The sequence below is a fragment of the Fusarium redolens genome (genome assembly GCF_020744475.1).
Source record: "Fusarium redolens strain MPI-CAGE-AT-0023 chromosome Unknown BKA55scaffold_36, whole genome shotgun sequence".
In the NCBI taxonomy this organism is placed as follows: Eukaryota; Fungi; Ascomycota; class Sordariomycetes; order Hypocreales; family Nectriaceae; genus Fusarium; species Fusarium redolens.
The window spans coordinates 123,641-145,746 of record NW_025763699.1 but is presented as its reverse complement, the minus strand read 5'-3'; the positions used below and the strand labels follow the sequence as shown (position 1 = coordinate 145,746).

At 31.2% G+C, this 22,106-nt stretch overlaps 5 protein-coding genes across 5 annotated transcripts; 2 read left to right on the top strand and 3 right to left on the bottom strand.

Moving 5' to 3' along the window:
- Positions 1 to 502: 502 nt before the first annotated feature.
- On the top strand, positions 503 to 1,908 carry BKA55DRAFT_586667 (G protein-coupled glucose receptor regulating Gpa2-domain-containing protein). Its single transcript, XM_046194594.1, has 3 exons — positions 503 to 795; positions 851 to 1,111; positions 1,163 to 1,908. The coding sequence occupies exons 1-3, from the start codon at positions 636 to 638 to the stop codon at positions 1,861 to 1,863; spliced, it is 1,122 nt and encodes a 373-aa protein (XP_046041120.1). The 5' UTR covers positions 503 to 635; the 3' UTR covers positions 1,864 to 1,908.
- Positions 1,909 to 2,464: 556 nt separating this feature from the next.
- BKA55DRAFT_530265 (uncharacterized protein) lies at positions 2,465 to 3,013 on the bottom strand (the record flags this gene model as incomplete). The annotated part of the gene is made up of 1 exon (XM_046189134.1): positions 2,465 to 3,013. The coding sequence occupies one exon, from the start codon at positions 3,011 to 3,013 to the stop codon at positions 2,465 to 2,467; it is 549 nt and encodes a 182-aa protein (XP_046041119.1).
- Positions 3,014 to 3,232: 219 nt separating this feature from the next.
- Positions 3,233 to 3,442, bottom strand: BKA55DRAFT_491325 (uncharacterized protein; the record flags this gene model as incomplete). Its single annotated transcript, XM_046186259.1, has 1 exon — positions 3,233 to 3,442. A coding segment is annotated over one exon (210 nt), but the record flags the coding sequence as incomplete, so codon positions are not given.
- A 4,697-nt stretch (positions 3,443 to 8,139) lies between these two features.
- BKA55DRAFT_586665 (Alpha/Beta hydrolase protein) lies at positions 8,140 to 9,809 on the top strand. The gene has a single exon (XM_046194593.1). It carries the CDS (start codon positions 8,320 to 8,322, stop codon positions 9,319 to 9,321), a length of 1,002 nt encoding a protein of 333 aa, XP_046041117.1. The 5' UTR covers positions 8,140 to 8,319; the 3' UTR covers positions 9,322 to 9,809.
- Positions 9,769 to 10,418, bottom strand: BKA55DRAFT_600240 (kinase-like domain-containing protein; the record flags this gene model as incomplete). Its single annotated transcript, XM_046196499.1, has 4 exons — positions 9,769 to 9,843; positions 9,886 to 10,029; positions 10,069 to 10,211; positions 10,259 to 10,418. 4 exons carry the CDS (start codon positions 10,416 to 10,418, stop codon positions 9,769 to 9,771), a joined length of 522 nt encoding a protein of 173 aa, XP_046041116.1.
- Between the last annotated feature and the right edge of the window lie 11,688 nt (positions 10,419 to 22,106).

Below are 22,106 nucleotides of genomic sequence, written 5' to 3'. Positions count from 1 at the left end.
TTGGAAAGTAGGAAGCTAGGCTTACAGGGCTCTTTGTTGCGCTAAAATGCCCAGATCCTTAGCAACGACAGAGAATATCACATTTTTGCGGCAACGTACCACTCGCTTATCTTGTATGTTGGGCGATTCTTTAATTGCCCTCCCTGGCAATGCGTAGATTGCCTAGTCCGCCAAGCGACTGGAAGGATGGTTCCCTGTGGCAGCCTTTCTGCGAGGGGGACTGTAATAGAGTATTGAAATGTGTTGCGAAGGATCTGCGTGATCTTATGTATGGCTATGTTGCTGCTGATAGCATCTAATAATAGGCTCTTGAATTGGCTATCATGTACTTATCGAGACGATCGGCACACACTAGCGTAAGTTGCGGCCGCATCTTCAGGGCGGTAGGGGACGGTATGCTGCTACTGACTCGTATATGACCCTGTAGATAAGCAAGGCTAGTTTAAAGAGAGCTAGATGTCTCTGGTTTAGCGCAAGTTACAGCCGTATAATAAGTTAACCTGCAACTCATAAGTGTCGCAGACTTTCAAATCACCGCTAGTCTATGCGAAATCTCCACGTTTAGATGCTACTTTATAAGCTGTGTAGGATTAAGCCTACCCTGTCTGCTGTTGATCCATCACCCGGCACCCAGGATGTCATCATCGCACGTCGACCTGGCTATTACAGTGCCTACCTTGGTAGGATCTGTGTTGTCAACCATAGCCATAGTAGTAGTGCTGAGCCTGCATGCGATATGTCCTCCTACACGTCGACACGTTCGCCACGCCCTTATTATCAATCTCCTATTATGCGGTACGGGCACCATCGAAAGGTTAACCATTTATGGGCTTCTAACAACCCGCTCAAGACTTGGCAGATATGATAAATAATACTATATCAGGCAGTCTGGCACTTAAGTATGGCCCACTTGACCAGGTTCTAACCAAAGGGCAATGTACCGCGAATGCGTGGGTGGGCCAACTCACAGTGCAGACGATTGACTTTAACATATTATTTATATCAATAACGGTTCTACTCACCGTGCAAAAGGCCTATCTACTACAGGATTCGTCATTGCGGGGTATTATGTTAATATGCCTTTGTGCATGGATACCAGGGATCATTACCAGTATGTGATTTTTCTAACATGGACTGCAGTTGACACTCACTGTTTTGCAAGGCTTCACCGCCCTAGGACTACAAGCATATGGCCCGGTGGGCGGCAACTGGTGCTGGATTCAAACGAAGTATCCTATCCTACGCTGGAGCTTGTCCTTTGGATGGCGCCTCTGCATATTCTTCTTGGTCATGGGCATTTATACTACGGTGTATTTCCAGCTCAAACGGACGTTTGGACGTTCCGGGGTCTCAGGGGCTTCTTCCGACGGAACAAATATAACCACGACAGACACAGCCTTGCGCAATCAGCACGCCACTACTCCAGCTTGGCCGCCCATCATGAAAGTCTCGTCACTTACCGTTGCTTATGAACTCGGAACCGTGAATGATGCAACCAGTTCATCGTCTACAGCACCCATGAGCAACCAAGCTCACTGTTGCAGCAACCCGGAGCCTGATTCTTCCAATGCCTCGGCTGCTGCCATAAGACAACCGGCGTGGAACAGAGCGTCGCCGAACCTACGGAGAATGATGTTGCTGAACGGCTATCCACTAGGATACCTTATCCTCTGGACTCCCGGAGTGGTCAACCGATTCATTGAAATTAAAGGCAAATCACCGCCATGGCTCGTCGCCTTACTGGCTTCTACACAATACATTGGGCTGGTACATGCAATCACCTATGGCTATAATGAGCAGTTTCGACGCTCTATACAATCTTGGAAGGTTTTCCGGCAGAGACGGGAAAGGATTGAGGATTAATTAATAGAATAAGCAGATAATAGGATCTTATTAAACTAATTAGGCTATCAGTCTCTTTTAGATAACTTTTATAAAATTACACTTAGTATGTAATAGGCTGCCCCTATAATTGCGAGCTATAATAGCCTGGCTTTAAATAATAGTAAGCTATTTAGCTCTTGTTTTATTTCTTATTTATTAGGTATATATATTAGTAATTATTTCTTATTAGTTTTAGGTATAAATTAATTAATTAAGAAAGATTTACTAGCTTATTAATTAGCTAGAAATAAAATAAAATATAATAGAAATTAATAAATTATGTTTTTATTTGCAGGGGTCTAAGGGATTCTCCCTATTTAGATAATCGATGCGATATACATGCTGTATCTTGTTTTCTTTTTTAGAGGACATGTTATAAGAATTAAATAGTAACTAAATTTCAAACTCGTAAATGGAAACTATCATATCATCTGCATGCGTTAAACCCCAAACTGTCCCGAACGTCCGAACGATCTTCTCCATCCAGTCTGAATCTCCATAGACAGGGTCAAGAGATGGCCTGACAAAAATCTTGGAACCGCGACATTCCATGTGCCTGGTACATATACACATCAACTAATCACTCAACATGACTCATAACCTTCCCCTTGGAATCAGAATCTTGGCCGGATCGTCGTTCGGTTTCATAAGGATTGACATAGGTCGTTGCAAACTTCCTCGCGGAGACGCCCTGATCGAATAGCATGTCCAGCTCTGCATAAGAGCGGTCCTTGGGCTCTGGGAGTCGGAAATAAGCCCATACAAAACACAAAGCGCAGTTACCGGCCCAGAAGAATGCCGATTTAGCTCCCCAGTTCCATGCCGTTGGGTTCAGCGAATATAAGCCGATGATATTAGTGTATGCAACCCCAACGATGTTGTAGGCATTTTGCGCTAACACAATCGTTCTTTGGCGAAGTCTCGACGACGGCAGCTCAGCGACGAGGGAGTAACAGACGGGGCCGACTGTGATGTCATAGGTGAAAGTGTAAACAAGAAGCAGTGATCCGATTCCCCAGGAGCGACTAGCTGCCTTTGGAGGAATACCTAGGCATCCGGTGGCGAAGAGGATCACAGTAAGGAGGAGGAGGCACCATACGTAGATCTTGCGGCGACCTACCCGGGCCATCAACGGCCAGGACAGCACCGTACTAATAAACCCCAGGGCGAATTGGGCGATCGTCAGGTCGAAAGCGGAAGAATCTGCAAGACCGGCCTGTTCGTAGAAATATGTTAAATTGCCCATGAAGGAGGAACTACAGATAGTCTGGCAGATCCAGGTTAGGCATGTAATCTTAGTCTTACGGAGATTAACTTGTCCCCGGAAGCAGTCCAGGTACCCAGTGCCTAGGTATATAGTAAGGCTGATATGTTCATTTGTATCTTCTATATGATTATGTTTTGCTGCCTGGTGGCACTCGGTGTAGCATCCTTGGAATTTAATAAGTCGTTCTGCTAGCTCTTGTGCGAAATGCTGAATTGGACCTGACTTACCTTCCCCCATGTGTAGAGAGGCCTCCAGGGTCGTATCAGAGATAATATCTTGAACCAGGTTAGGACCTTAGTGATTTGAAATAGCTACTAGATCTCTATAAAGTAATCCTAACCTAGATTAAATTAATTAAACGGGCTTATCTAGGCATGGTTAGATTATTGCTATTTTTCCTCTTTATCCTCTCCTGGATTAAATTATACTAATATATATAAACTACCTACTAGGTAAATTAGTAGAATTAGAAAGGTCCTCTACTTATTAATTAAGCTCTATTTGCAATTAGGCTTGCCTCCTGTCTTAACTTTAGGTAATATTAGTTACTGCTTTTTTTTATAACTTATATACTTTATAAGTTAACCTTATTTAAATACTATTTAATATCTATTTCCTTTACTATAAGGTAGCTATTAATTACTACAGATTATATAATATACTTATATAGTTAATTATAAGAGGCATAAGGGAGTAAGTTATAACCTTAAAATAAAGGTTACTTATACTAGTAGTAGTAGCCTTAGGGTAAATCTTAGCTATATAGCCTTTTATAGCCTTAAGGTAAGTCTTAGTTATATAGCCTCGTATAGTATATAGTAGCTTATTATATGCCTTTTTATTAACTAAGGTATAGGTAATTTTTATAACTTAAAAACTTATATATATCTATCTGCAATCTGCTTTTAAAGACTTATTATATACTATTCTACCTATTAATATATTTAGAATTCTAGTTCGGGCTATAAGTAGCTTGGGATTACCTGTTATATATGCGCCTGGCTTTTAATACTAAATAAATTTAAAGTTAAGGAATTATTATTATAACTCTTTCTTTAATCTTAAATAATAGGGTTATAAATACTTTATAAGGGATTTTGCTATAAACTACTAGGTTTATTTAATAAGCTAAAAGTAAAGTTCTTTTAACTATAATAAAGTTCTTATACTTTATATAATAAAGTTTGGCTAATATAATAATAAACCTAAGACTGCTATTAATCCTAGGTTTAACAGAGGTATTAAGTAACTTAGCTGCTAGCAGGTTCTTGGCTAATACTAGCTTTCTTAAAAAGCTTTCTTTATTATAAGTTTTACTTTACCTTAAATATCTATTAAAAACTACTAGCACTTACTATCCTTAGTCCTAGGTACTAATCCTCTTAATATAAGATATAGGAATACTTAGTAATATATAAAAAGGTATTAATAAAGTTAATAGTTAAATACTTATTTATTTTTTTCCTTTACTTTTAACCTTATAAGAGGCTATCTAGCTTTTTAGCTTTTGTATTAGTAATATAAATAAAGATACCTTTATAGCAGGCTATTATAATAGAAGTTAATATTAGATAAGGTTTACCTGCCTTAATAATGCAATTACTGCCTTAATTAAGCAGTATAAATACTAGCTATAGGTCTCTTAGCAGCTAGATTAACCTTCTTCCTTTAACCCACCTAAAGGACTACTCTTGTTAAATACTTATAATAGCCTATTTTCTATTAAAATATATTATAATATAATATGTATTTATTAATAAAGCTTTTAAAATAATTTATTTTCCTAATAGTATTATAATTAATTATTATTTAAATTAAATAATACTTAGGCAACTTTCTATAAGTTTTTAATATAAATATAATTACCTAATATTATAGCTATATTATTAACTATAATAGCTAGAAGACCTTTATAATAAAACTAAATATAATTATTTAAGATTATTATATAAACCTGTAGGCAGAGGTTACCTTAAATAAAATAAAAGATATTAGCCTTTACTTACTATAAATAAATATAATAAAGCTATAACACAATCTAATTAGTAATAATATTTTCCTAGGATATTACTAAAGCTACTTAAGACCTAAGTTAATATAATAACTAAGGCTAAAGAAATACCTAGTATAACTATTATATTTTATATATTATTAATAAAATGTATTATTACTAAAAAAAACTAAATTAATAATATTTAAGAGAAACCTTAATATAGTCTAGTTAATATAAGACTTAATTTAATAATAACTATATTACTGTAATATTTAACTAAAGCCAAGGTTATAATATACTTATAAAAAGCCTAGTAGCTATAATAGCTCTTATCTGCTGTATTATAGCGCCTCTTCTTAGGAGTAATTATACCCTTTAATTATAACCTAGAGATACTAAAAAAATATATTTATTATCTTAATTTACTCTTATACTATTAAGCCCCTAGAATATTAAGCTTAAACTAACTTTAACCTGGTTATAAACTTTTTATTATTATACTAAATATAATTAATAAAAATAGATATATAAACTATTTATAAATAAGATAGAAGTCTTAGTAATTAAATAAAGCAGGCTTTAAAGGCAACAGAGTGTAATATTACTAAGATACTTAAGAATAAGACCTATAATATATAATATTCCTTATAGATACTAAATAATTATTATTTAAAATTTATTAAGTTATAGTAATAATAGCGCTTACTGGCCAGGTATGCTTAATTAGTAATATTCTTATTTAATACTGGCTTACTGCTAATGCCTTATATACTATTATAAAGCTATAGGTCTAATACTAAAAGCTATAAATTTAAATTCTAAAATAGATATATATATATAGTATTTATAATCTCTTTAATAAGAGTATATATCTAGTTATAAAAATATTTTTATAATAAAGTTAAGACCTTATAAGTATTAATATAATTATATTATTAATATCTTAAAGTATTAACTTATAATAAAAGTTTTAGCTAGATATAGGAATATTTTTATTATATAATTAATTAAGGTAATAGTAAATATAATAATATTACTAAAGATATATTTAAGGTTTAAGTAATAGAACTTTATTAAGTATTAAGTAAGTCTTTTTATTTATATTAATATATAGCTAGTTCTTATATATATAAGAAAAGTCTAAAATATAATATAGCTTATAGTTAAAGTTATTTATAACTGCTAGTAAATTATATAGTATATTTAGGTATTTAAATAAAAGTTTAATACCTTTTGCCTCTATATATAGTTTTATATTATAAAAGTCTTTATATCTTAGTTAATATATTATTATAAAAATATAATTTTATAGTTATTATAAACTATATAGTAGTAAGAAGTAAGATATTTATAATTAGGCCTAATAATTAGAAGTATTAAGTAAATAATCCTTTACTTAAGGAGTTTAATAAGTAGTTAATATATAATAATAACTTATAGGCAGGTGCTAGAGTTTATTAATATTATAAACTTAATAAATATTAAGATAGAAGATATTATTAAACTAACTTAAGAGCTACTTATTAATTAACTAATTAAAGTTATAAGAGTATAATAAAATATAAAATTAATGCCATTAGCCCTTATAAAGATAAAATATAAGATATCTCTTAGTTATAATAGAATTAACTAGGCCTGCTTTATATTTAAATTTATATATTTAAAGATTAAGTAAATATTTATAAAAATATTTTAATTATATTAAAAAGTAAAATAAAATTATATCTTATAAATTACTATTATAAAAAAAGTTATAAATCCTAAGATATTATTAATATTAAATAAAATAATTAAAAAGGTTAATTATAAATATTTAATATAAAAATAGACTTATTTAAGCTTGCCTTTAAATTATCTAGGTATATAATTAAAAAATAGCTCTTATTATTAAGTATAGTCTTAGCTTAGTATTTTATTATAAGTTTATAATTTAAGAAAATACTATTTATTAAGTATATAAGGTATATTATAAAGAAATATATTTATAATCTTATAATAATTAAACATTCCCTTAGCTTTTATATATATTACTAAAGATTCTTAATACTCCTAAGTATTATAATTATATACTTTAATAAGATATTATTAAATAAACTTTTATATAATAGATTATAAAGTATTTTAAGTATTATTATAAGAAAGACTTATTTATATTTTAATAAAGATATTTAAACTCCTAGGCTTTATTTAATTTTTATACTTCTTAGTATTATAAGTATTAACTATCTCTTTATTATAATAATGTAGTTAAGTATTAATTATACTTAGATTATTATCTTCCTAACTAGAGGCAATAGGAAGTTCCCTTAAAAAGATTATATTAGGTTTAATTTCCCTAGTATTAGCTAACAAACTATTCCCTAGTCTTATCTACATATTCTCCAAGGCAGAGTTAACTTTATAAGATATCTAGGCCTTATAATTTAGGGTCTTAATATGTTGCTTTATTTTTTACTGCTATTAGTCTTTCTGGGTATGTTGCGCTTGCAGATAACGTCGACGTAGCGCAGCGGGGTTATGTTTATTTATAAATTAGAACTTTATTATTGCTTTATGTAGCTAGTAACATTAGCAGATTTTACTTAAGATATTAAGATTTTAAAGCAATAAGAACGGGCTAACCTGGTTAGGAAAATATAACGCTTACTAAGGATATACTAGTCTAGATTAGGAAATTGTAATACTTAATAGTACTTTATTCTCTAATAGCCCTTAAGGTCGTTTATTCTAGGCCCTGTAATATAATAATAAAATAGATCTAAGATAAAAAAAAATGTATTTTTAAGGTATCTAGGCCTATAGGTACCTAGTTAAGCTATATGAGACTAGGAGTTCTTGCTGTAGTTTGGAAAATCTAAGTGCTGGTCCCCCCTGGAGAAGATCCCCCTAAACTGACTGTTAAATCGTTAGCGAGTAACTACTAAATTCTGGTTGGATAGAGTAAAAAAATCCTTTAACCCATTTTCTTAGCCGATTTAACTTAAATCACCTGCGAATAACACCTAGGGCACGGACCATCAAATCGTGTATCAGGACCTGATACGCGGGGTAATTGGTACAGTAGGCAGCGACATTGGCAATTGGCGTCCATTGTCTCATATTTGCCCTCAAAAGCTCTCACGCACCCAGAAAGGCGTGTGTTTCCCCATCGTTGCAAACCTGACCTGGCCTCGTCATGAGCACCCCATACGACAGAGTCAAAGGCTCCGAGGAGCACATTCTCGACATCGGGGAGGGTCGGCAGCTCGCCTTTGCCCACAACGGCCCTTCCGCCTCTCGCGTCGTCGTGCTAAGCTTCACCGGCCTCAACAGCGTCGGCTCTGTCCCGGATGTGCCCGAGCCATGTCGGGAGGTGGGCGTGCACTGGATCCATCCCACGCTGCCCGGCATGGGCAAGTCGAGTGCTAGGACGCCGGGCGACAGGTACCACGTAGCACTCGTACGGGACATGACGGCCCTCCTCAATCACCTATATCCGACGGGCGACTTTGACAAGCTGTACGTCTGCGGTGGGTCGTACGGTACGGTGCAGGCGCAGATGATCTACGGCGCTCCGTATGACCGCTTTCCGGCGGGCCGCAAGATCGCCGGATGTGTTCTCATGGGCGGCTTCTCCCCCTTCAAGTATCACGTCGACTACGCCAGCACGCTCACATGGCATAGCTGGATCAGCGTGGGACCGCCGTCGCAGTTCATCCCCTTCCACATCCTGCAGCGCTCCCTCAGCACCGTCCTTGCGTCCAAGTTCAAGACGTTAGACGGCGCCAAGGGCTTCCTCGACCAAATCCTGTTCTCCAAGATGGACGGCGACGAGCGCAAGAAGCTGGCCGAATTCCTCGCCAACAGGGGCCAGACAGAGGAGGAATTTATCGAGGCGTTCGCCAAGGGAGGCATCCGGTGCTGCGAGCAATGGGGCGGCTTCCACGAGGTGTCGGATGTGATCCACTCGGATTGGGGCTTTGAACCCGCCAAGCTCGACGACGACCATGCGTCTCGGCCAGTGCTGATTGTGGGATCCGATAAGGACCCCCAGGGTGGAAGCACGAACGGGTGGCTGGCTGCCAACTATAAGACCTCGAGACTCAAGACAGTTCCAGGAGGGCACCTCGCATCCTTGTACTATCAGGATGAGATTTGGCGCGAGATATTTAAGATGAGCCGAGAAGGTAGCCTTTAGGGAGACAACCGTCATTCTAGATCATATTACGCCGCCTTCAATTCTAATTTTCCTTTACTCTGACCATCCTAAAATGCATGCCGGCAAACACCTGCTCTCACTTTAGGTGCGTGCGCGTGTCTAATCTCCCCCCCCTCAGCGGGGTGCCTAGGCGCGGTAGCTTAGAAGCAGAAACATTACAAATTATTAACGTCAACGTTAACTTCCGACAGGGTAGTCAAGTATAGTAGGATATTAAGCAGGTAACTGCAACCTCCGCCAAAACACACAACACTCACACAACACGGCCCTTCAAGAGCTACAAAACTATATGCCAGGTCTCGAGGGCTTATTTATGCGGTAAATTAATTAAATTTAAGATATTTTCTGATGTCGATTTCATGATCTTCTTATCGGCTGTGTTTGGTAGGTGCAAATAGTTCACGGGGTGCGATTTAAAGCGGTTGGTCAAGGCAGGCATATTTGTTTAGTTAAGTGGAAAATGAGGCTATGATTATAATCGTATGGCATCGGAGTCAGAAACTTGTCCACTTCTTATCGCCAAAACTGATTCTACGGGTTAACGTTCCAGGCGCGCGCATATTCCCAGTAATAAGGAAACCATCCCGCCGTCTTCCAGTCAATTATTCCGACCACCTTATCACCTCGCACCAAGATATTCAAGCTACTCAGATCGCCGTATGTTAGCACGGATCTAGAACCAGAGCGCTTATGAAATGCAGCTAGCTTTTAGAGGTCTTCAGGTACGCCGGCGTGGCCATCAAATTTAATACCATTCCGTAGCGCCTTGTAAAAGTCATGCACCTTGTTGTATGGACCCCAGAACGGTTCCCCTGGCAAGCGGGCGTCATAAATAGCCCCCCGGAAAACGTTTGCAACATCGATGTTATCTGGAGGTCGATGTCTCGAAGCTGTTAAGCAAAGCTCTTCAGCTGACCAACAATCTTTCCTCTGGCCTCCATCAGCCGCTGATTCCATGCTCGCCCGGCGGCTTCTCCTGCAATTCTCTCCATGACAATATACGATCGTCCTCGATGTATAAAGGCGCAGTAGATCTTTGGGATCGGAATCGAATTATAGTTCTCAACAAATCTCATTATGTGTGCTTCGGCCAAGCTTTCAAACAGGATTATCTAAATGCAAAACCTCGAGGCAAAGAGCACCCCCTGGGTGCTTCCATATCCAAGGCAAATGTTTATCGGTCAAGACTTTAACAGCGAAAATCGTAAGGAACCAGGCCCAAAGGCTATCGTTGATCGGTTTGTCGGTCATGATCGGGATTTGTCAACAAGAGAGATCAGGCGGCGTTATGACAGAAGGATAGACATAACTCTGGTCTGTAGGAATTAGACATACTCGCTGCCGGGTGTTTAGTCGAGAAGTTACCTCTGGGCATGTAGATAGACACGAAGCGAAGGCTCTGTGATACGAAGCAGCAAGAATATTGCAATTAGCATAGGAAAATAATAGACTAATCGCCGCGGCAGAGGTTCGGGGGTTAAATCTGAAGGGCAAAGCGGGAAAGGACTGCCGAGGGGATAAGAGGCGGAAACCAGCTAGTTAAAATCATTGGTATTCATTCGATTAAGAACCCAACGGCAACATACCTCAAGACCTATGTAATGCGATGACGAGGGGTGCTTCGTGAGGGGTCAGAGAGGCGTTAACCTGGTGCACATCAGCCCCGAGCGGTTTAATTAGGCTATTCACCGGATAATAACATATCAACGATGGGAAGACAGCCATGAAGCACAGTTGGGGTATAATAGGTAATCCCGAAACTCATCGATGGCTCGTAGGTTCCGGCCTCACAGGTCGCAGACTGGTCGGCGCGGGTGATATAAAGGATATCGCCGAGGCCGCTTCTAAGGGAGTCTGGAACATAGTCGAAAGGGTCGAGAGGTATCCTGCGGAGGGACTCTCCTGCCAGCTAGTCTAATGCAACCATCAGCCCTAAAAAACATTATCACCAGCGAGAACGAAATTTTTAAAATAACAGCTTTTTGCAGCGCCGTAACACACTATAAAGGGTTAATTAGATAGCCTAGTGCCTATCATACCGCCCAGTACGACCTAGGCACCATGGCGACCCCGTGGCCTTAGGAGCAAACCTGGCCAACAGACTACCGAGAGCACGCCACGAAGCTGAGCAGATACCTCCAGACAGCACTATCTGTTATTGATAACGGCAATGGATAACCTATCGATCTACACGGAGTCAAAGTCGCGTTCATTAAAACTCTCTCTTATCATCAAAATGCAGGGTACGCCCGACCTCGGCCACATCTACGAAGCCATCCGAAATACACAGACCGAGACAAAGATAGCAGTAGAAAACACTACCCATGCCATTAATAACATCCGAGACAAGCTTAATAATACAAATAAAATAATCCAGCAGAACATCACGGAGATCAAGGAGAATGCCGCCATCATAAAGGCTGCAGGTTCTGCCGCAAAGGAGGCAATAAAGGTCAGCAAAGCAACAATAAAGATATTCAGGGACATAAAACCCATCAGCCAGCTGAACCAAAGCAACGTCGCAAACACATACGCTAGCATAGCCGCCAGGGGAAGGCTTGCCACAAGCATCCGTAATCCCCAGAACCATAAAGCATCTTCCATTCAAACACTACGTAAAATCATTATAAACATCCAAGACCCAGTCACCATCGCCAACATCAGAGCCATAAGTCCACGCAGCCTAAAGGCACACATAGGTCGAGCCATTAAATAGAGCACCAACAAGCACATCGAAAAGATCAAAGTAGTTTCATCCAACCAGTTCAAGAGTGGCAACCTCAGCATCAAAACAGCCACAAGCGCAGACATGGAAGCCTTAAGACAATTTGCAGAAGACTGGGAACACAGAATCAGCAACGGCGCCGCCATGCGCATCCCAACCTACGGCATTCTAGCGCACAGAATACGCACCAGCTCCATAGACATAGAACATTTTAAGGAGATCAGAGACAGACTCCTGCAAGATAATAAGCCATTCATCCCCAATACAGAGATCAAATACATCAGCTAGCTAGCCAGATCATTCGCCACAAAGTCAGCATCATCTGTCATCATAGAGTTCGCAAAGGCGGAAGACGCTAACAGGATCATCAACAAGGGCCTCATCTAGCAAGGTAAAGTATTCCAATATGAACGATACTACAGACAATGCCGCCTAAGGCAATGCTTCAGATGCCACAAATATAGCCACATAGGAACCCAGTGCAAGGAAACAACAACATACAGCCACTGCACGCAAGAACACGCCACCCGAGAATATCCCATAAAGAATAACAGAAGGATACCCCAGAAATGCGCCGCTTGCCAGGGCGGCAAGCACGAGGCATGGAACAGCCAGTGCCCAACCAGGAAGCAGGAGCTAGCCAAGGTGAGGGCTACATACAAGGCACGGCCGAGATACCACCCGGAGAATCCAACACTGCTGGTACCAACATCCCAGACACAGAGCCAACTAAGGGAAACGACAACGACAAGAACAGGACAACCAATTCTAGAACCAAGCCAATCCCAAGAAGCGCGGTCAGGCAGAAGCAAGTCGCCCACCAAGAAGCTGCAGAAGCAGACAAACCAAACAAGCAGCCAAACAAACTATAAGAATGCCGACTCTATCAATATGGCCACGGAAAACATCCAACCGAAACATACAATAATAAGATCGAGACGGGCATTAGAGGTCCTAGGCGTCAATACACAGTTAACAAACGACAGTTACCAGATAGACGTTGACAACAACGAAAAATGACCACGAAAGACACGCTCACAATACTGCAGTACAACGTAAGAAATTCGAAGGATACCGTGATGGCCGCCCTCCTTCAGGACCCCAGGATCGGGCAATACGATATTCTGGCCTATATCCTTATTGTTCATCCCAATTTTACTAAAAGAGGAAATTCTATATCTCTTATTAGCTTATACCCCTACTAGTTTCTCTTTTACTAAAAGAGGGATATTATTTTTAATCCCCTACTAGTTTTTTTAATTAAAAGTATATAATAAACTTTCTTATTAGCTAGTTTATTCCTTTAATATAACTATTATAAATAGCTTTATTTTAATAATATAAAGTAATACTAGCTCCTAAGTGCCTATATATAAATTAATATCTTAATTATATATACTTTATAATTATATTATAGTAATTTAATAAGGGCATTATGAATACTAATATATTTATAACTAAGATTTCTTCCTCTTTAATTAACTCTTAATCTTATTAATTATTTACTTTTATTATAAAGTATTAACTACCTTAACTATCTTTAAATATATAGCCTTTAAAGCTATATAACTATTAATCTAATAGCTATAATATTAAGTAAAATAAAATAATATAATAGCTATAATATATAAGATAGCCTTATTTATTATAGAACTAATTACTTAGGATTATTATAACTATAATAAGAAAGCCAAAGCTAATATAAAATAAAAGTTATTTATTAGGCTAATAATATAATATAGTACTTTAAAGTCTAGCTATTATAAAAGCTTAGCTATAAGTTATACTTTATAATATTAATATTATAATTAATTAAGTTAGTTTTATATTAACTAAGACTTTATATAAATCTTAATATTAGTTAAATACTTATTAAAAAGATATTTTTTACTTTTATAAATTTAAAGCTATAAATTACTTAAAAAGATATATTAATATATAAAAAAGGTTTATTTATTATATATTTACAGTTTAATATATTAAAATATATTAGTAATAAGATATTTATAACTTATAACTTAAATATAATAAAACTACTATAATATATTATATACTTTATTTAATTACTTTTTTTTAATAAGAGATTAAAAGCTTTAACTAAAATCTAAATAAAAGACATAAAGAAAAAAAGAATAAGCCTAATAATTATAATAATAAAGATAAATATAAAGAAAAAGATAAAGATAATAATAATAATAAAGCTAATAATATAATAATTAGATTTTCTAAATAGGTAAACTAGTCTATACTAGGTTTATATTTATAAGGTATATAAGGTATAATACTAAGTATTATAAAGTATTATATCTCTTAATAATTAAGTAATATATATTAGGCTTATTAATATAAAAATACTTTATTAATAGCTAGTAAGCTAAGTTTTATAAAAGTGCTAATAAATATGTTTTATATACTAAAGGTAGCCTAATAACTTAATAAGGACTAATAGTAATTTAAGGGTTAGATCTCTAAGGATTATTAGTAATTTATAATAATTTAGTCTTAAAGTATTATAATTTAAGTAATTTAATAAAAGAGGATTATTACTAAGAGAAGTAATCCTTTTATAATAAGTAGAAATTATAAGGGCTATATAATATAGTTATATAAGTTATAATATAATCTCTTCCCTCTATTAAGTCTTGCCCTTAAGACCTATATATCTTCTTATTTTTATATTAGGCTTTAATAAGTACTAACTCTCTTCTTTTATTATTTTCCTAATATACCTTACTAATTATTATATTATAAAATCTTTAATTAAAATCTTATAAAACTTTAAAGTATATTTATTTAGTAAATTTAATTATAAAATTTAGTTTTAATATTATGCCTTATTCCTTCTATAAGGCTAAGGGCCTTTATTATAAAATAATTAAGCATTCTTCTTATTATTTTAAATATACTTAATAAGGTTAATCTTATAATACTTTTAGTATTGCAATTGCTTATTATATATTGCTTCCCTTATTATTATTGCCTTTTGCTAATTGTTTTTTCTTTTTAGTTCCTTATTTAAATTATAAATCTAATTGTTTAAAATAGGCAGAAGAGGAAGCTAAGGAAAAGCTTCTTAAAGCCTAATAAGAGGTTAATAAGGCTATTATAAGATTATTTTATATTTATTATTAAAAGCATTTATTATATAAGTAAGGTATTTAGTTTATTATTAATAATATAAATTCTTTTATAGGTAATATTATTACTTAAAAGGAGGATATAGTAATTCTAGATATTTAGTCTTTTAATAGTGCTAATATTATTAACTAAAACCTGATTTTTAATTCTTTATTTTTTAAAGTTATTAGTAAAAGTTTTTTAAGAGTTACTAGGTACTAGTAAGGTACTTTATTAATTCCTATATATTTTTACTTTTTAAGTAATTTTTTTATTTAATTAGATATATCTTTTATTAATTAATTCTTTATATATCTCTAATTTCCTTTACTTTATATACTTCTAGTCTTATAATTTATTATAGTTTATTACTGGTTTTTATATATATTATATTTATAGCTAATTTAAGTATTAAGATATAATAAATTAGGTAATATTTAATATTTAAGGGTAAATCTAGTTTATATTAATCTTCCCTTATCTTTTATTTAATCTTAACTAGTCTTAAGTACTTATAATCTAGTTTATAACTTAGTTAATTTATCTTAATGTTTTTAATAAATAAGTAAACTATATCTTCCTCCTTAAAGGTTAGTCCTTTTAACCTTTTAGGATTATAATATCTTTATATCCTTTTCTTAATAAATTCTAGCTTAGTCTTAAGTTTATTATATATTTTTCTTAGCTTATTACTTATAATAATTACTATTAGGTTTATATTTTTAAGTTCTTAAGCATTATAATATATATTAGGTATAAATCTAATATTTATATTAAATAGTATAAGTTTTATACTTTTATTATAGGCAGTATTATAAGCTAGCTAGGCACTTAGTAGTTTTTTAATCTAGTTATTTTATTTATAATTAATATAATATTAAAGGTATTATTTTAATACTTAATTTATTTATTTTATTTAGCTATCTGCCTGCAGTTTAAAGGCTATTATAAGTTAGTAATTAACTCCTATAAGTGCTATAAGCAATTACTAAAATTTAAAGGCAAATATTAGTCTTTTATCTAATAGGATTTCTCTTAGCAGTCCTTACTTTCTTATTACCTTATTATAAAAGATATAGGCTATAATTCCTATATTTATTGCCTCTCTATAAGGCAAGTAGATTAAGAACTTTATTAGTCTATTTATAATAACTATAATACTATTATAAAAGATTTTAGTTAAAGGATCTTTTAATAATAGTAATTTAGTTATAAAGTTTATAATAATTAAGCTTTATAGTTATTTTATAACTTTTATTAATTATAATATTTTATAAAGTTTATATTATTATACTTTTATTTTAATATAAATATTATATTATTTAATAATTCTTTTTATTATTTTTTATATTATCTTATAGCCTTATTATAGTAATTACTTTAAGGTTTTAATAACTTCTTAATATATATATAATAGGTATATATAAAATTCTTAAATAAATTCTTATAGTTCTTTTAAGATCTTTTTAGTTACTTTTGCTTATATTTATCTTAATATTACTATTTTCTAAGTAAATTAATATTCTCCCTTATTATTCTTTTCTAGTACTTATTCTTTTACCTTAATAGTGCTAGTATTATAGTCTAGTTATTAATTAATTATATTTACTTTATTATTTTCTAATTCTTTATAATAAATAATTATAAAATTAAATTTATATAGGAATTCTATATAATATAATTATTATTTATTAAGTTTATAAGTTATAGTAAAATATAAAATATTTTAGTAATTAATATAAATCTTAACCTTATACTTATTTCTTATTAAATAGTATTTAAACTCTTTAAAGTAATTAACTATTACTAGAAATTTTTTATTATAAATTAGGTAATTAAGCTTTGCTTTATATAGTTTATATAAATAAAAAGCAATAAAATATAGCTTTCCTTCCTTATCTCTTTAACTAATTTATCCTTTAGTATAAAGTTTAATATATTTATTTTTAATTTAATTTCTTTTTTAAGATTAAATATTACTAAGACTAGTTTATTAAGAATTGCTTTTTTAAATTACTTAAATACTTTTTAAGCCTTATTATTTTAATTAAAAGTTTTTCCTTTTTTAATTAATTTTATTAATAAGATTATAATCTTATTAAATCCCTTAATAAATCTTTAGTAATAGTTAATAAAGCTTAAAAAGGCTTATATTTTTTTAATATTAGTAAGTACCTTTTATTTTATTATTATTAAGATTTTCCTTTTTTTTATTTAAATTTCTTTAGGTATAATAATATATCTTAAAAAGTTTACCTTTATAATATAAAAGTAACTCTTCTTTAATTTAACTAATAGCTTAATATCTTATAATACTTTTAAAACCTTATAAATATATTCCTTATATTTTTCTTTATTATTTAAGAAGATTAAGATATTATTAAGGTAATATATTATAAAGATATTAAGGTATTATTAAAGTATACTATTAATTATCTACTAAAACATTATAGGTATATTAATAAGACTAAAAGGCATTACTAGGTATTTAAATAATTTAAATCTAGTTTTAAATACTATTTTCTATTTATCTCCTTCCTTAATATAAATAAGGTTATATACTCCCTTAAGGTCTAGAACTATAAAGATCTTTTTATCTTATAATTAGTCCTTAAGTTCTATAATAAGTAAAAGTAAGGTCTAATCCTTAATAATATATATATTAACTAGTTAATAATTTATAACTAATTAATCCTTTTTATTTTTCTTTAATATAAAGAATATTACTAATATTACTAATAAACTTAATTCTCTAATATAACCCTTCCTTAATATCTTATTAATATATTCTTATTATACTTATAATTCTTTTTAATTAAATAAGTATAGTTTTTAAAATAGTAATTTTTATTTATAAGATTAATTTTATAGTTTTATTTACTATATTTAAGGACTCTTATTTTTAATTCCTTTTTAAATAATTTATTATATATTTAATATTCTTTTAAAATATTTTTAAGTTAATCCTAGCTTATTATTATAGTTTTATCTTTTTATAAATCTTATTATTTAAGGATACTTAGGATTTCTAATTTTTATCTTTAGCCTATTTTATATTTATATTATACTCCTTTTAGGGGTAATAAAGTCTTTACTTTATACTAGTTTATACTTATCCTCTTAATTATAAATTAAGATCTCTTATTACTTCTTATAATTATTTTATTATTACTATTAAGGTTATTAAGAAATATAACTTAGTTAGTCTTTTAGTTAATATATAGGTTTTATTATTTAAGTTAATTTATTTTAAGGATAATATCTATTTCCTCTCTTAAAGGAATAATATTAAAACTTATTCTTTAATTTTTTCCTTTAATAAGGACCTTAAGGTAATTAATCTCTTAATTTATTATATTATTATTATAATTAAAGAGTTGCCTTTTTATATTAATAAATTAGTATAATAGTTATTTCTTTTTCTATAATAATCCTAGCTTTATAACTATTCTTAAGTTAATAAAGTTCTTTTTTACTTTACTATTAATTTATATATTTAACTATCTTTTCTTAATTTAAGCTTATAGCATTAGGTAATTAGGTTTATTATTTTATATTACTCCTAAAGTACTTATAAGTATAGTTCTTTTTTATCCCTATTTATTACTCTTTTATAGCTCTGTTATTATAAAAGGCATATTACTTTTCTTAAGGCATCTTAATAGGTTTATTTACAATTACTATTACAGCAACCCTTACTATTAATATAATTATTAATAAATTCATTATTAAATAGTTACTATTAAAAGCATTCTTTTAATTCTTTATATTATTTTTTAAGTATCTTTAAGTATATTTTATATCTTTCTAATTTTATTATTTACCTATTACATAATACTTTAATATTATTAAGGTAACTTTAATAATATATTTCTAATCTATATATCCTTTAATATAATCTACCTTACTTAGTTCTTATTATTTTTTTATAAGTTCTTATTTATATTTATTATATTATTTCTAAGCCTTTTTTTACTTATTAATAGGCTTTCTTTTAGTGCTATATAGTTTCTTAAAAAATTCTATTAGTATTTTAAGTTCTTTATCCTTTTAGGGCTTTAATCTTTCTTTAATAGTATTTAAACTTATATTATTAATTAAATTTTATTATTCCTCCTCTTCTTATTCCTTATAGCTATTATAATTATAAAAGCATTATAAATTAGTATATATATTAAAGTCTTTAGGTATGCAGATTTTAAACTTTAATAGTCCTTTATTATTTATATTTCTTTTAATATACCTAGGGTTAATTAGATTATAAGTTTATTATTATTTTATTTAAATTATATTATTATATTCTTTTTTAACTTCCTTAATTAGTTATTAGGATTATTAAATTCCTTTATAGAGTTTCTTTATTTTATAGATTTATTAATAGTAAGATATATTAAATTATAATTCTACTACTTTAAGGTTCTTATATTAATAATATACTAGGTATCCTTTTATTTTTATTTTCTAATAAGGATTATTATTAAGTATATTAGGAATTATAATAGGAAAGTAATTATTATTTTCTTATTCTTATTTATATACCTTATATTAATAGTATTTATATAATAGCTATAATAATTTATTATATTCTAAATAAGTTAAAAATATTTTTATAATATCTTTAATATTAAATTTTAGCTCCTTATAATAAGGGTTTATAGCATTTACTATATAATAAGCCTAAATATATAAGCTCTTAAGTTTATTAATATTACTATATTTCCTAGCTCTTTATAAATATTTATCTTCTATTAAGGTATATATCCTGCTATTATATTTATTAAATAGTAGTTTATATAATTACTTCTATTTATTTTTAATTTATTTATTTTCCTTATAAAGGTATTATATAGTACTTTATATTACTTCTCCTTTATATCTTATACTTTAGGAATATTATTAGTAATATATATAGACCTTATTTCCTACTTTATATTTTTTTTTTATTATTTCTTCTCTTTCTTAAATAATTATTTAAATTAAGATAGTATTAATTATCTTAAATACTTTAAGTTATTTTCTTATATTAAAGGTAATTCTTATTCTCTATAAGTTTTTTAGGTATTTCTTAATTTCCTGCTTTAAGGGTCTCTTTTCCCTTATTATCTTAAGGATCTTAGTTTATTTTATCTTTTTATATTTCTTCTTTTCTTTTCTCTTAAGGTAGTAAATATAATCTTTTTCCTTTTCTTATTATTAATTTTCTAGGTTTTTCTATTATTTCTTTTAGTATTTAATTGCCTTTATTTTATATAGTATTAGGATTTAAGGTATATTTCCTACTTTAATATTTTCTTTTATTAGAAACTTTTCTTATAATTTATAAATTAAGTTATTTAGGTATAAGTATTAGCTATATTTTAATATAATGCCTTTATATAAAGCTATTATATTATATAGGCTTTATATTATTTTTAATACTTAGGTTTATATAACTATTTAGGGTTTTTATTTATTAATTACTATTAGTATTTACTTACCTTAATTAGGATTTCTAGGCCTTTTTAATTAAGGATATTTATTAACTATATATTTAAATTAATTATAATTATAATATTTAACTTTAAATATATTATAAGGTCTTTTATTATTATTATTTTTTTTTTTTTTTTTTTTTTTTTTTTAAGTTTGCAAGTTAGCCTTAAAAGGTATATCCAAGCATCTCTAGAATCTAATATAGTTTAAACATTTATTGCCCCTACAGCCGGCAAAGCTTCATTAAGTCAAATCATTATAGTTAGCTGCCTCAATTGCAGCCTGAACCTAGCTGCACATATGCCAGCTGAAAAGCCCTGCTCATCAGCTGGCCCCAACCTTCTTCCTACAACCCACCTGAAAGGATACCACGCTTCAATCATCCATCACGCAGTAAGTCATCCGACCCGACCCGACTTTCCCTTCTGGCCGCAACCGCTAACAGCATCACAGCTGCCCCGTCACGATGCCTGCTATCCGAAGAAGCCTGCAGGCACCTAGGCCTGACGAGCCTTATCTGACTAAAGGCCATAATATAATCCCTAAGATCGAAGAAGCTCTTAGGCAAAATAAGGGCAAGGGCGATATACTATATATAATGGCTATAGATATTAGAGAGGCCTGGTTTAATAAGGATAATACTAGCTGCATTAGGATAGCAATCTTTAGTTATAAGATCCTCCTGCTTATATAGTCTATTTATAAGAACCCTCTAATTAATAAAGACTTCCTTAAATGCAAGAAGTAGAAGCTTAAGGATCTAGAAAGGAAGTTATGTAGAGGGGTATAGCTAAGCAGGAGGGAGAGGGGGTTCCTTAGGGCCCTTAACGGCGGCTTGCATAACGAGTGGCTTAAGGATATCCGGTAGCAGGCCAAGGAGGTACTGGAGCAGACCGAGAACCTGTGACAGACAGACCAGGCTGGTCATGGTCTTAGACCACGAGAGCGCGAGGGGGGATGTCGTACCGCGATGTGGATGGAAGCGGGGTAATCGCGGGGTTCTGTGGAGGAAAAATGTATTGAGTTTTATGTGAGTTTAGTTGCCTGAAGTTAAAGACCTGAAGTCGTGAATTTGGCGTCGGCGGCGAAAAGAGGATTAAATAAGTCACGAGACAGATCACGTGACCAAATGAGCAAATCAGCTATAACATCAGTGCACCATTAATATAAATAGGGGTTATTATTATTATATTAAGTTACTTTAAGTATTATAAGTCTTAGTTTGGTTTTATATTATATATTAATATATCTTTTTCTTTTTTAATTAGTATTATATTATTAGTTAGTATTCTATTAGGGGTTATATAATCTTCTATATTTCTCTACTTGCTTTTCTTAATATTACTTATATTACTAATTATTAATTTCTATAATAATATTTACTAATTTATTTAAGTTCTTTAGTTTAGGTCTAATATTTACTATTATATCCTTAACTTCTAACTTTAGT